The following is a 15,042-nucleotide window of genomic DNA, read 5'->3' on the forward strand; positions in this document are numbered from 1 at the left end:
GAATGCGAATGCGTCAGGTGGCGTTAGATTCCATTCGAGGTCCAGGTAAACATCTCTGCCATTGCCCTCCAGGGCTTGTCATTTTTAATCCTGAACACTAATAACACAACACTGTAAGGCTGCGGTCAAGCTTAACGAGGAAAGAGTTGTGGACCATATGTGACGCGTATCGCACGCGGTAGAAGATGAAGCGGAAGACATTGGAGAACAAAGATAGGTGGAGGGGTCCACATCGGAATGGTTCCGCACCCGCGTCCAATGGCGGAACCCCGCGTCCACCCCGCGGTGATACATATGGAGCAGTCGCTCTGTTATACTCCCGTCATTGTCCCAATCTCACTGCGTTGATTCCATCCAAATAAGAAAACAAAATGGCGACCACAAAAGTTGCACTCATCACCGCCAGCTCAGCAGGTCTGGGCGCGCAGATAGCACGCGTATTCGCACCAGACTTCCGCGTAGTATGTATACAAACCTACAGTCACATGTCTGGCATATACCGCGACCAAGTACATCAACTAAAGAATATACCCAGGTAATAAACTACTCCTCAAACTCCGACCGAGCCAACACCCTGATGAAAGAGCTCTCCTCCATCCCCGGCCCCTCCTCCTCATGCACCCCCCGTTTCCACCTCATCCAAGCCGACATGTCCTCGAAGCCCTCCGTCCAAAACCTCGTCCAAGAAACCATCTCAACAATGGGCCGCCTCGACGTCGTCGTCTCAAACGCCGGCTGGACGCGCATGACCACCTTCACCGACATCGAGCAACAGATAAACGACGAAGACTGGGACAAGTGCTTCACCATGAACGTAAAAACGCACATGTGGCTCGCCTACGCCGCAAAAGACGCCTTAGCCTCCACCGAAGGCACATTCATCTCCACAGCAAGTGTAGCGGGAGTCAAGCCCAGTGGGAGCAGCGTGCCGTATGCTGTGACGAAAGCGGCGCAGATACATCTTGCGAAGAGCTTGGCTGTTATTCTTGCGCCGAGGATAAGGGTGAATAGTATTAGTCCTGGTATGTTGCTTACGGAATGGGGATTGAAGTTTCCGGAGAAGAAAAGGGAGGCGGCGATTCAGAATACGAAGTTGAAAAGGTTGGCGACGGTGGAGGATTGTGCGGAGCAGGTTAGGGTGCTGGCGCTTAGTAGGAGTATTACGGGGCAGAATATTTCGATTGATGGGGGGTCTTCTGTGTAGGGGAGGGTGTGGGTAGTTGGGAAGGAGGAGGACTTGTTGAGCAGGGTTGGACTGGGCATGTTTAAAGGGGGAATGGTGCGTTGCGCTGAGAAGCACCGAAGAGTCTATTGTGACTGAGGAGAATGTCTTGTCCGTAGAGGAACATGCGTTCTCGGGACTATAGGCGCTTAGAGTTTCAGGCTTGGGATTGACAATTCCGGCGGTGTTGTAAGCTGACCGCATAGAGCTTCACTATGGAAACTATATGCATGGCCAGTTAAAACAACGACTTTCTATTCCTGATGTGCTCATCTCTGTAGTGTTCCAAAGAAACGGCCTGGCAAAGAGCGGCGAAATGATCGTGAGACTCGGATGCTGCATGTGCTACGTCGAGACTCATTTGACCTTTGTGCGACATAGAGGTTGTGCACTGTGTATATCTTCGGCGTGTTTGCTGTCGCTAGCCTGACGGATGAGGTTTGAGCAACCGCAAGCTTACTTCCGTTGCACAAGTCCGTGGAGGGCGCTGAATAGGGCGTGAGGTATGCTCTGAAAACATTTTTGAGCCATGTAAGATCGCGACTGTTCCCAGCCACGCGCAGGTACCAAGCAGATCAGCCGATTCGTGTATCTCGAATGAATAAACAGTGACAGCATCGGTGGCGCACTCGCTGCGTCGTCTGCCACAGGTCGCCGTCTCTAGTCGAGATCCCGTCCCGCCAACAGTATTGCCCAGCATGGTAGTGAAGAGGCACACGTCAACGAAGGAACAGAAAGAGTAGCCAAGCTGACTCGCTCTTACACCAAGCTATCTGTACAAGACATCCACTCTAAGGTCAGCAAGACAAGCCCGTCGGAGAATTGATAGGGCGTGATGCACCAATGATCCGCTCCCAGGTTACTCCAAACGCGTAGTCAGGGCTCCGGCTTCGGAGTGCAGCCATTGGCCCGGCGGGTTTTCGCATCCTACGAAACGTGCTTGAATTGCACAACATGCGATACGTCGAGATAAACAAGTACAATCCCACCCGTCAATAAAGATCGCGCGGAATGCCAATCAAGGATGCGAAATATGTGGAAAGTGGCTGGTCGCGTGCGAGCCAACGATGCTGCTGTGTCCAATTCCAGTTTCCCCACGCCAGACGTGTGCCACAGTATCGACCTCTCCACGAGCCCACCACGGCGGCCTTGAGACCCACCGCCTCGCTTCTGGGGACACTCACATGCTTTCGCGACAGTTTGCCGCCAAGGGTTGCCGGACGGGTACGGGAGGCTGACATGCAGCTGAGCCCTACTGCATGCCACGCCGCACGGGTCGTGGTGCAAAAGAACACAACGGCTTCAGCTGGTCAGGCCAGTTGATGTTGTTTCGTGTCAGCGCGTAGATGCAAAGAAAGACGAAGGTTTGATTGCTTCTGAGATGCCTCCCACTCTCAGAGTAAGCTGCTGGCAGGCGTATCCAGGTCGAGCTCGCCTCAGAGTATGCGGACACGGGCATCGGGAACCAGGGTCTCACAATCTTCGCGCTCCGGCATGTTGCCTGGCTCGTTGGAAATAACTCTGAGCTGGTTCGAAAATAGTCCCAGTTTGGGCGTTTGACGAGGTTAGCTGCTGCCCTTGTGGAGACTCGTTACTGGATGCGGTAAGATACGGTACGACAGTGGCCGCGGTCAGTTGAAGAACCACAGACGATGGCCGGTCGGACGGGTGTCTCGATCTGCTCAACCACAGCCGGATTTTGCACGCCGCGGGCCTTCTGCAGGGCGTGCGCTCAGTAGCGCCGTGTCGCAACGGCAAGACCAAAAAACCCAAAAGATTGGGTGTCGAATCGTCGTTGGGCGCCCGATGTTCGCCCGACTGCGGTGCCTCGGTGTCGCGAGACCTGGGGTGAGATGCACTAGACACGAGGAGGATGGCAGCAAACCGCCGTGGTCGTCTTATCGCACACAACGTATGTGAATCGCATAAACAGATGGCCAGGGACGGGGTGGCGTTGGTGAGAACGCGTCGCGACGGCCGGCGAAGATGCGGCACCTAAAGCGGCTAGCGCGCTCGATCTCCGAGGCGGCAGCTGATTGGGCGACGCGGTTCTCTTATCTCTGGCCAGAAATGCAATTGACACACGCAACCTGGACCACCCACTCGCCAAGCCTTCCGCCCCGGATGAAACTGGCGTTGCCTGCAATCGTTATGCGAATTCGTGTTGAGCCCGTGGTCAGAGGCGCCGCGCGAGGCCTGTCCCTACAAGCTGACGCGACGTGGCCGCCGGTGTGGGTGGGCGTCGCGCCTTATCACGTCTGCTTCGCCGTCACATGTTTGCAGAGCAGCGAGCCGGCGAGATAAGGCGTTAGATCGTTAGAGACAGCAATGACGCAGCTCCGATCAATCGCGGCAGAAAAAGAACAAAGCTCCATGGCTGGATCTAACGCGAACCCCACGACGGTCGCGGCTGTGGGTGATGTACCCTCGTCTATTTTGCCTCGAGTGATGGCCCGTGGACCAGGATAGATAAGAGTAGTACAGCAAGTTCCACCCATAAAGGTCGTCCCGGCGCATCTACCGTAATCTACAGTAGGGCTTCCGGAATCTCCCTGTAGCAGCTTATATTACTGGCACCGATCCAGCTTTTGATCCCTTCTCTTTTCTTCCACAGGCCCTACCGTGGAACCGTCCTCCCTTTCCCCATAGTACTTAAGGACCCCAGATCTCCTTAGTACCCCGACAATCCCCTAGGACTTCCCTCACCATGTCGTACTCGTGGGTCGGCCCTCCGGCGCAGTTCAATGGCACCGATGATATCACTGGTGGTGACTCTGGTGAGTACAAGTCCCCAAGTACCATTGCGCACGTGCCGAGCGCAACATCCGCATCGTGTGCGACAGAAGGCTAACATGAACATCAGTCACCGAGAACTTGAACCAATGGTTCTCTGCGGGTGACCAGGCCTACATCCTCGTGGCCTCGGCCATGGTGATGATCATGGTTCCCGGTCTCGCATTCCTCTACTCCGGTCTTGCTCGCAGAAAGTCCGCCCTCTCCCTCATCTGGGCCTGCATGTTCTCCGCCTCCGTCATCACCTTCCAATGGTACTTCTGGGGATATTCGCTCGCTTTCGGACCCTCGACGAACGGCTTCATCGGAAACCTCGACAAGTTCGGTCTCAAGGGCGTTCTCGCTCATCCCAGCCCCGGTAGTCCTTTGATCCCAGAGTTGCTGTACTCTTTCTACCAGGTACGACAAACATTGTCATTAATTGATTTCAACGAACTAACACATCTCAGATGCAATTCTGTGCTGTCACTGCTGCCATTGTCGTCGGCTGCGTTGCTGAGCGCGGTCGCTTAATCCCCATGATGGTCTTCATCTGGCTCTGGGCCACGATCGTATACTGCCCCGTCGCATACTGGGCCTGGAACGCGAACGGCTGGTTCTTCGCATGGGGTGGACTTGACTACGCCGGTGGTGGTCCCGTCGAGATTGTCTCCGGTTGCACAGCTCTCGCCTACTCCATGATCCTCGGACGTCGCCAGGAGAAGATGATGCTCAACTTCCGCCCTCACAACGTCTCCTTGATCACCCTCGGAACCGTCTTCCTGTGGTTCGGCTGGTTGGGCTTCAACGGTGGTTCCGCTTTCGGCGCCAACCTCCGTGCTGTCATGGCATGCTGGAACAGCAACCTTACCGCCATGTTCGCCGCCATGACTTGGGTTCTCCTCGATTGGCGCCTTGCTCGCAAGTGGTCCATGGTCGGATGGTGCTCAGGTGTCATCTCCGGACTTGTCGCTGCTACTCCCGCTTCTGGTTTCTTGCCTCCATGGGCCAGCGTCATCCTCGGTATTACCACCGGTATTGTTGCTAACTTTGCCACCAAGAGTATGTACCCCTTTGGAAAACCTTTCATGAACAGCTCGCTAACACCTATCTAGTCAAGTTCTGGATCAAGATTGACGATTCTCTCGATGTCTTCGCTGAGCACGGTGTCGCTGGAATGTGGGGCCTCTTCTTCAACGGAATCTTCGGTGCCGACTACATCATCGGACTCGACGGAGTCAACAACGGCCTTACCGCTGGTGCCATCACCGGCGAGCCCGCCGCGATCTACAAGCAGATCGCCTACATCGTCGCCGTAACCGCCTACTCCTTCGTCGTCAGCGCCATCCTCGCCTTCGTCATCGACAAGATCCCCGGCCTCAAGCTGCGCGCATCTGAAGAGGCCGAGCTCCTCGGTATGGACGACGACCAGCTCGGCGAATTCGCCTACGACTACGTCGAGGTCCGCCGTGACTACCTCGCATGGACTCCCGCTAAGGGCGAGCCCATCGACGGCGAGCACTCCGTACCCCAAGGCGAGCGCCACGGCATCCCCCAGCACAGCCAGATGCTCGAGGGCAAGGCACCATCGGAACACAGCTCAGGCCACGAGCACACGGGCATTGCGGGCGACAGGCACGCGATGGCCATGGGCTCCGAGCACGAGAAGCAGGTTCAAACCTAAGCTTTTCCTTGCTGCTGCGCATTGCTGATTTGGATTTGTTGCTTGCGACTTTTTTGAGTCATTACCCGTTTCGAGATACCACCTTGCGCTCCTGCTCCCCGTCTTTGAGCTGTGCTTTTTGACATATACATTTAGACACTTGTATTACAGTTTTTTCTTACACCTCATGTATTGTACATAATTCGAGAATGGATACATCAAACATCATTATCGCTCCCATCTGCTAATTGCCCAAGTGCATTCCAAATCACTTCAAACTCACCCAAACCCACATCACCCATTCCCATATCACCGACACGCGCCCAGCCTTTCTTATCATACTAAGCAAGGCCAACTTAATCCGTTCAGCGAATGGCGTTCACCACGCAGCAATGCCAAGCCTACTCTCCTCACTTTCTTATCTTTTCCCGCTCCTCCAGGATCCGTCGATCGACTGAACCCCGGATTGACGCAGCGATATGATGTCAGCGCGCCTACGCTACCACCGAAGTGAGCTTGACATCTGCACGATGCAGACACCTCACCCTTAGGAAGCGCTGATGTGTATCTGTACCGCGCATTATGATATCGATGTGCTTCGATGCGGCAGAGAGCTCTTATCTCAACTCCATACAACGTATCGCGGAGGCGTATTATCTGCGCGCTACATCCAGTATCTGCATATGCGTTCTAAGTGGTCGTAGCTATTCCCAAGCCAAGGTCGTTGGCGTCAATCTCCTGAGATGGAATCTAGTGGTCTCGATCGCGAACAAGAGTGTTGGGATGGAAAGCGGGAACTACCATACCTCGCCGATCTGGCAAACGCGCTGGCTGCTGGCGCCGTTGGAGGACCTTATCTCTGGGTGTGCGCGTGGGCATGGGTGTACCGGTGAGGCGGGTGCGTGTGGGGGAGGCTGTGCAGCACGTGAGAACGTCCGATGTATCGATGTAAACTTATGGCATCGCGATGGTGTGTGACGGAATTAGAATTCTGAGAATCAGGATCGTGATGATGTCATTGGATGAGCGGGAGTGACTATGTGATACACGCTAAGAAATGGTGGAAGGTTGCCCGCAAACACACGCGAACAAAGAGATCTCGGGAAGGCGTGTTCGTGATCGAGACAGAAGATGTTCGGGGTGAATAAGTAGGACAAAGGATCCGGCTCGGGTTCTTGCACAAGAACAGTCCCGTGTACGGCTTGGCCACGATGACAAAGACCGCTGTTGAACGCAGCTTGTGTTAACGCTCGTAACAACGCCTCGTGGGAAATGCTCAAAGAAGTAGTGCAGCTCAGGAGGCGACCGAGGCTGATGTTAGGGATGTCTGTAGAAAGGGTAAGTTTTTGTTGACGGTAAGATCGCAAAGTCGAGTTGTAGAGATTGCAACCAACTCTCCCTTTTAGTGCACAAAATTGAACCAAGAGCTTCAGAATGCCCGGAAGAAAAGCAAAAGACTCTCTCCAGATCTTCGCGACACCCTTTAAATCCTCATTCCTGTCCATCCCACCTTCACCATTCTCACCACGAACGCCCCTCACACCTCCTCTTCCCTTCCGCCAGCAAGCCCACAGACCAACTCCACAAACATCTCCCGGATATCCACCACCCGTAGATGAAGCACCATCAAGTCCCTTACCATGGATGTGGAAATGCCACCAATGCCACCACAACTACCGTCTCGGCGTAACGCGCCGCTGTCTCGAAGACGGCCACCATTTCTGCAGCGGCAGCACAACCTTAAAGTCCTGGCGGAAGTCAAGTAATAAAAGGAAACAACGGAACCATCGTGCTTGTCCGAGTGAGTTCGACTACGAAGGCTGGAAGACAATAGGGCGGTGGCGGAGGGGTGGCCCGAAACACAGTAGCAGGACATATACAGGAACAACCACCAACGGCTACGGCTCGAATAAAGTGGCAGTGGCAGAGAAGCAGCAAGACTGCTGGAACACATGCGATTACCCCTCCGAATGCCGCTGGGGCAAGAAGTTCGGTGTTCATACACCTGTTGACTCTGTCTTCCCCTCCGTCTTCTCCAGTAACGAAAGCAACAACAACAACAGTATGCCTACACTGACTGCTTCTGTTATTATCAACTCCATCAACACGTTGCCTGAGGGTATGCTCAAGACTGGGGATTGTAGTGAGAGTAGTGAGATTACCGCGAGGAAGAAGGATGTTAAGACGAATCTTTGGACTGCATTAAGGGCTAGTGCGGAGAGGAGGAAGGGTGCTGGAGAACGGGGCGGGAGTCCACTTTCGAGGAGAGGGGAAACAGGGGAGAGGGGGGAGGGAGGAGGAGGAGGGAGTGGGGACGTGGGTGTAGTGATGAGGGATGGGGATGGGGATGTTGTTATGGGGAGTGTTGATCCTGCTCTTCTCGATACCGCAAGTAACTCGCCCTCATCTTCGTCGTCGCAATCGGAATCCTCCTCTTCTTCGTCAGCGGTGGACTCGCTCAAGGCGTTGGTGAGCCGAAGGCGGTATCGACGCGTGAAATCGAGGTCTAGAATGAATGGCTCGGTTGATAAGAGATATGCTGAGACGGGGCATGTGATGGTGGGGAATGTGGAAGAGAGAATGGAGGATCAGGTTAGGTTGGGTGATGAGGATATGGTGGTGGAGGGGTTTGCGCCGTTGTGTCGGGTTAGGAGTAGGGGTTGTTCTGTGTGAAATGGGGTTTTGCTGATCAGTCGGCCTTCTCTAATTTATAATTACATTACGATTGCTCAAAGGTTGTAGATGTAGAACCCGAATGTGACGATGTCCTGCGGCTAAAAGTGGCACTTCCGTCCCAGGTCCGCCAGCGCCCACGTTCCTGCAGGGATGCGCCTGTGCCTGACCCATGACGCTCGGGCCATGTCTCTTCACGGAAGTCGCGCCCTCGACGCCGCTGCGCCGTCCTCGTTACTTCTTCACTTCTCTCTCACAGCGCGCTGAGCCTGCTACCCAGAGGCACATTGCGAAGATGGTGCTCTCTTTCATCCTCATTCAGAACAGGCAGTAAGTTAGGGTGTTCGTGCAGAGGAGGGTTGGGGAGGTCATCTAGCAATTGAGGCTAATGGGTTGTAGAGGGAAGACAAGATTGGCAAAGTGGTATGCGCCGTATAGTGTGAGTTGGGATGTCTACTATGTTAAGAGATGGCGCAGTAGCTAACATCAAGGCAGGATGAAGAGAAAGTCAAGTTAAAGGGCGAGGTATGCGACACCCTCCTTCCCACCCACCCACCCACTACACCTCCGACGCCTACCTAACCCTCAAACCCACCCCCTACCGACCCTCCGAACATAACTAAATCACCAACCAGGTCCACCGCCTCATCGCCCCGCGCGACCAAAAACACCAATCCAACTTCGTCGAGTTCCGCAACATGTCCAAGATCGTGTACCGCCGCTACGCCGGCCTCTTCTTCTGCGCCTGCGTCGACACAAACGACAACGAGCTAGCGTACCTAGAAGCCATACACTTCTTCGTCGAGGTGCTAGATGCCTTCTTCGGGAACGTGTGTGAGCTGGACTTGGTGTTTAATTTCTACAAGGTGTACGCGATACTGGATGAGGTGTTTCTGGCGGGCGAGATCGAGGAGACGAGTAAACAGGTTGTGCTGACGAGGTTGGCGCATTTGGATAAGCTGGAGTAGGGAGGGCGAGAAGAATATACTACATGAATTACATGGTCGCAGCATGCCGCAAGGCTGCTTCGACGGGCACCTCGGGCTCGAATAAGAGGAACGAGGTTAGTAGCTATGAGCTGCTAAGGGCACACGGTAGAGTTACGTGTATAGCCGCGCTGAGAGGGCTTGCGCGAGTATCTGGGGCGCCAGTAACCCCATGGTGGGTTGGTATACTTTGAGGCTGATTCGGTACCAAGATTTGGCCGGAAGAATAGCACGGAGAATTGCCTGCAAATCCTAGCGATTCCTGCAAACACATCTTTCACACCAATCTGTTCCAGCTTCTAAATTCGGTGACACGCGCGTGAATGGGCCCTGTCGTTCTTGCATGTGAGGGAGCGCACGGACGCGCTCTTATGATGGAAGCAGAGGTCTAGAAAATAGCCACATCATCAACCTTGGTACTTCGCGATCTGTCCCTTCGCCTGTGCCGAAATTCCCCCAGCATGCTCGCCCCATGATATGAACATCTCTAACACCATTCCGCGCCCCGTTGTTCCTCCGCCACACGCCTGACCCGCCTCGAATCGTCCCGTCCGTCGAATCCACCGCAACACCCCCGCGCCGCGACCATGTCTGAGTTCGCCGCATACCACGCCCTCGGTACGGGCTCTCCAAACCCGAATGGATCCGGCAGACCAGACGAGCCCAACAAATGGCGTCCACCAGTCGCTGCGGGCCCTCCTGGCTACCAACAGACGGGCAGCCCGGCCATGGCCCAGCCTCCGAATCAGTACACCGGCACACCAGCGCAATATGGCACGCCAGTCCAGCAAGAAGGTTATTTCCCCGACCAGTCGGCGCTGCAGGGTCAGCCTCAGTACCAGGGCGATCAAGACGTGAACAACCTCGCGGGGCAGATGGGAGCAGTTGGTTTGGGTATGGATCAGGCGGCACAACCCAAGCACAAGAAGAAGAACAGACATGCATATCATAATATCGAGGGACCTGGAGGGACTTCACCGGCGTTCAACGGAGCGCCGCAGAATGGCACACCTACACAATACCAAAACTCGCCTCAAGTCGGAGGAGCGCAATGGATGGAGCCTCAGATCACTCCCGCCATGAGCCAGTTTCCCGCACCCGTAAACCCTATCTTCAGTCCTGGATCGCAGGCTTCACCTATGCAGTACGCTGCGAGAACACCGGCAGCACCACATCAGAGTGGAGGAGCGGCGGTTGGATCAGCTCAAGGGCGTGTAGATCCCGAGCAGATTCCCAGCATACCGAAGTCGCGCGATGCGCCGGCGAAGTACTACCTAGAGAACGTATACCCGACTATGGAGCACCACCTACCGCCTCCCGCCACGGTCCCCTTCGTAGCCTTTGACCAGGGCAACTCCTCACCTAAGTTCGCACGTTTGACCATGAACAACATTCCACTCACTGCGCAAGCCCTTGCTGCGACGTCTTTACCACTTGGTATGGTCTTGCAACCGCTTGCTGCTCAACAGGAAGGCGAGCAAGCTATACCCGTATTGGACTTTGGCGAGTCCGGTCCACCAAGGTGTGCAAGGTGTCGCGCGTACATTAATCCATTCATGCAGTTCAAGGCCGGCGGAAACAAGGTCGTGTGCAACTTGTGTACATACCCGGGCGACGTTCCTGGCGAATACTTTGCGCCTACCGATCAGTCTGGTGTCAGGATAGACAGACTGCAACGGCCGGAGCTCACTTTGGGCACTGTCGACTTCCTCGTACCCAAGGAATACTGGTCGAAGGAGCCTGTCGGTCTACGGTGGTTGTTCCTTGTCGATGTGACCGCCGAGGCTGTAAACCGTGGTTTCCTCCATGGCTTCTGTGAAGGCATCATGAAAGCGCTCTATGGCGAAGAAGCAGAGACAGAGGGCGCCGAGACTACAACTCGGATACCAAAGGGTGCTAAAGTGGGCATCGTCACATACGACAAGGAGATGCACTTTTACAACCTCAACGCCAGCTTGACGAGCGCCCAGATGTTGGTCATGTCCGACCTCGAAGATCCCTTCCTACCCTTCAGCGAAGGCTTGTTCGTCGACCCCGTGGAGTGCAAGACCGTCATCACATCACTTCTTGCACAGCTACCGACCATGTTCTCTGAAGTGAAGAATCCAGAGCCAGCGTTATTACCTTGCTTAAACTCTGCCGTGGCAGCATTGTCGGCTACAGGCGGAAAGATTGTGTGCTCTTTGGCTGCGCTTCCGACTTGGGGTCCTGGTCGGCTGATGCTACGTGAGGACAACAATGTACACAACACCGATGCTGAGAAGAAGCTTCTTCAGACTGAGCATCCTGGGTTCAAGAAGGTTGCTGAGAAGATGGTGCAGAATGGCATTGGTGTGGACTTTTTCCTTGCTGCGCCCAGTGGAGGGTACCTCGACATTGCGACCATCGGCCACGTTTCCGCTGTAACAGGTGGAGAAGTCTTCTACTACCCTAACTTCCATGCGCCAAGGGATATTCTGAAATTGTCCAAGGAGATCCAGCACACAGTCACGCGAGAAACCGGATATCAAGCGCTGATGAAGGTTCGCTGCTCAAATGGCCTGCAGGTCTCTGCCTACCACGGAAACTTCTACCACCACACTTTTGGCGCCGATCTAGAGTTCGGAGTCATTGACGCCGACAAGGCTATTGGTGTCATGTTCAGCTACGATGGCAAACTGGATCCGAAGCTTGATGCTCACTTCCAGAGTGCGCTACTATACACGGCTGCTAACGGTGAGCGGCGAGTGCGGTGCACGAACATCGTGGCGAGCGTTAGTCCGAATACTGGTGAATGCATGAAGTTTGTCGATCAGGATGCCGTCGTAAACATCATCGCCAAGGAAGCTGCTGCTCGCATGACAGAGAAGAACCTCAAGGAGATTAGGGGAGCCTTGACGGAGAAGACTGTCGACATTCTTGCTGGCTACAGGAAGAACTTCACCGGCAACAATCCTCCCGGACAACTCGTGCTACCAGAGAACCTGAAGGAGTTCGGCATGTACATTCTCGGACTGATCAAGTCAAGAGCCTTCAAGGGCGGCAAAGAACCCACAGATCGAAGAGTCCACGACATGCGCATGATCAAGTCGATGGGCCCACTGGAAATGTCACTATACCTCTACCCCCGCATCATCGCAATCCACAACCTCGACGCGCGCGACGGTTTCGCAAACGAAAAGGGCCACCTCGTAATGCCAGAAAACATCCGCGCCTCCTTCTCCAAAGTCGAAGAAGGCGGCGCCTACATCGTCGACAACGGCCAAGTCTGCCTCCTCTGGCTGCACACACAAGTCTCACCCAACCTCCTCGAAGACCTCTTCGGCGAAGGCAACAACAGTCTCAAAGCGCTCGACCCCTTCCAATCCACTCTCCCTGTCCTCGAAACCCACCTCAACGCTCAAGTCAGGAATATACTGCAGTATCTGGAGGGTACGAGGGCGTCCAAGGCGCTTACCATTCAGCTTGCAAGACAGGGTCTCGATGGCGCGGAGTACGAGTTTGCAAGGTTGTTGTATGAGGATCGGAATAATGAGGCGCAGAGTTATGTGGATTGGCTTGTGCATGTGCATAGGCATATCCAGTTAGAGGTACTTGGCATCTGATGGTGTTCGTTTGAACGCGATTGCTGACTTTGAATAGCTTGCTGGACAGCGCAAGAAGGAGGACTCGGGCGATGGTGTTGGTTCGACTTTCGTGGGCCTGCGGACACCGTACTGGGGTTAGAGTACTGTAGAGAAGGCAGCGACGTTGATGGATGAAGTCTGTATTGCATAGCGATAGCGGGGGAACTGGCGGAGTATTACTACTGAAAGACGAGACCCACGTATTCAATTCAACACCCAATATTTCTCCCATCATGCTGTCATCCTGCGCACTTTGATGTTCCCACCTTTGACCCCCGACGATGCGAGGATGCGCCGCCGTGATGCGACAAGGATCCCGCACGTGACCCTCACTAGCGCACCTCGCTTAGCTTTTCCGCTCAACGAAGAAAATCGCCAGCGCCAGCCTTCCATCGAACTTTCGCTCGACAACTAACCCACAGCATCACGACGCAAAGATGCCTACCCGCCTAACCAAGACCCGCAAGCACCGCGGTCACGTCTCCGCCGTATGTTTTCACGCTGAAATACTTCGTTTACTCTGCTAACTCGGCATCCAGGGTCACGGACGTGTCGGAAAGCACAGGAAGCATCCCGGTGGTCGTGGTATGGCTGGTGGGTGAGTACTATCCGTGTACGAAATGCATGTCGAACAAACACTGACTTCGTTATTCTAGTCAGCACCACCACCAGACCAACATCGACAAGTACCATCCCGGTTACTTCGGTAAGGTTGGTATGAGGTACTTCCACAAGATGCAGAACCTCTTCTGGAAGCCCGTCATCAACCTCGACAAGCTCTGGTCGCTCATCCCCGCTGAGAAGCGCGCCGAGTACCTCGCCAACAAGTCCGGCAACGCCCCCGTCCTCAACCTCCTCGACTACGGCTACTCCAAGGTCCTCGGAAAAGGTCGTCTCCCCGCTGTCCCCATCGTCGTCCGCGCCCGCTACGTCTCCGCTGAGGCTGAGAAGAAGATCAAGGAGGCCGGTGGTGTCGTTCAGCTCGTCGCATAAGCGCCAGAACGATACGATACGATCAACCATCACTCACACAACACGATTGTGCATGAAACGGCGTCTCGGAATGATACAAAAGGATACCATAACGGCAATGATTGGGATGGATCTTCAAGTCCGCAGTTACCCTACAAACGGGTCTGCGTTGACTTGCGTCAGCGTGGTGGCTGAGGAATGTTTCATAGACAATATGACCGTTCCTGAACAAACCTTTGGCCTTTGGCTATCCCGCACATGCGATGCCTGGATGTGGTACGGCATCGCTATGCTATCGCATGGCTGCCTCCGTGATGTTGTGATGTTATGGCGTTGTGTGCTGTGAGGGGAAAATTATGTTGTACTAACTTGATGAGTCCAGTATACCGCGTTACTTCTTGGTCTGAACGCCTGTCGTCCAAACAAAGCCTTCTGCGCTTCAAGCGCTGGCGACGATTCAATTACATCGACTAGAAAATCCGGCGCCATCGAATATGCGCCTAGAATAGTGACCTTTGTCTGCTATGCCATAGTTCAGTCCATCTCAGTAGCCGCTCAAGAACATACGGGCGTACTCATTAGTTTGTATCAATCAGCAATCGAGATATTCCCCAGTCACGTTTTCAACACCTCACTCTCTTCGATTTCCGAACCCCTCGTTACACCGCACAAACATTCCCGTGCCCATGAACATGGTCGAACGCCCTCAGCAGACCACACAGATGTGCAATACCAGCACAAACAACCAAACAATGCATGATCTGGTGACTCGAACCCCAGACATCAAACCAGTACGGATACCATTTCTCTGGGACCTGTATGTAGTCAGTTCTGCATTCCTTTTCTTTCGCATGGAATGATTTCCAGGCATATGGACCTACTCTCAGAGCATACACCACACCCCCAGCAAGATTCAACACCGCCATCACCACCATCCAATCCAAACTCATCCTCCCCATCTGCGTCTCCACTCCAAACTCCAGTAAACCATGCACAACAGGAACGACAAACGAGAGACCAAGACCCGCATACATGGCCGCGCGGTACGGACGATATTCCGGGCGACGGAACGCTGGGTGGAGCGTTGCGTAGACACAGCCTCCTGCTAGGGCAGATACGAGAGTGTAGTATGTTGTTTGCAGGTGGGGG

At 54.3% G+C, this 15,042-nt stretch overlaps 5 protein-coding genes across 5 annotated transcripts; all 5 read left to right on the forward strand.

The window, feature by feature from the left end:
- Positions 1–371: 371 nt before the first annotated feature.
- Positions 372–1,204, forward strand: J4E93_009611 (uncharacterized protein; the record flags this gene model as incomplete). The annotated part of the gene is made up of 2 exons (XM_049347500.1): positions 372–461; positions 536–1,204. 2 exons carry the CDS (start codon positions 372–374, stop codon positions 1,202–1,204), a joined length of 759 nt encoding a protein of 252 aa, XP_049195267.1.
- A 2,725-nt stretch (positions 1,205–3,929) lies between these two features.
- On the forward strand, positions 3,930–5,678 carry J4E93_009612 (uncharacterized protein; the record flags this gene model as incomplete). Its single annotated transcript, XM_049347501.1, has 4 exons — positions 3,930–3,999; positions 4,086–4,414; positions 4,465–5,056; positions 5,110–5,678. 4 exons carry the CDS (start codon positions 3,930–3,932, stop codon positions 5,676–5,678), a joined length of 1,560 nt encoding a protein of 519 aa, XP_049195268.1.
- A 2,947-nt stretch (positions 5,679–8,625) lies between these two features.
- Positions 8,626–9,298, forward strand: APS2 (AP-2 complex subunit sigma; the record flags this gene model as incomplete). The annotated part of the gene is made up of 4 exons (XM_049347502.1): positions 8,626–8,660; positions 8,730–8,769; positions 8,826–8,855; positions 8,966–9,298. The coding sequence occupies 4 exons, from the start codon at positions 8,626–8,628 to the stop codon at positions 9,296–9,298; spliced, it is 438 nt and encodes a 145-aa protein (XP_049195269.1).
- A 605-nt stretch (positions 9,299–9,903) lies between these two features.
- Positions 9,904–13,021, forward strand: J4E93_009614 (uncharacterized protein; the record flags this gene model as incomplete). The annotated part of the gene is made up of 2 exons (XM_049347503.1): positions 9,904–12,861; positions 12,938–13,021. The coding sequence occupies 2 exons, from the start codon at positions 9,904–9,906 to the stop codon at positions 13,019–13,021; spliced, it is 3,042 nt and encodes a 1,013-aa protein (XP_049195270.1).
- Positions 13,022–13,358: 337 nt separating this feature from the next.
- RPL28 (60S ribosomal protein L28) lies at positions 13,359–13,914 on the forward strand (the record flags this gene model as incomplete). The annotated part of the gene is made up of 3 exons (XM_049347504.1): positions 13,359–13,409; positions 13,461–13,519; positions 13,578–13,914. The coding sequence occupies 3 exons, from the start codon at positions 13,359–13,361 to the stop codon at positions 13,912–13,914; spliced, it is 447 nt and encodes a 148-aa protein (XP_049195271.1).
- Positions 13,915–15,042: the final 1,128 nt, after the last annotated feature.

This window comes from Alternaria ventricosa, assembly GCF_023758065.1.
Source record: "Alternaria ventricosa strain BMP 2768 chromosome Unknown scaffold_23, whole genome shotgun sequence".
Taxonomy (NCBI): Eukaryota; Fungi; Ascomycota; class Dothideomycetes; order Pleosporales; family Pleosporaceae; genus Alternaria; species Alternaria ventricosa.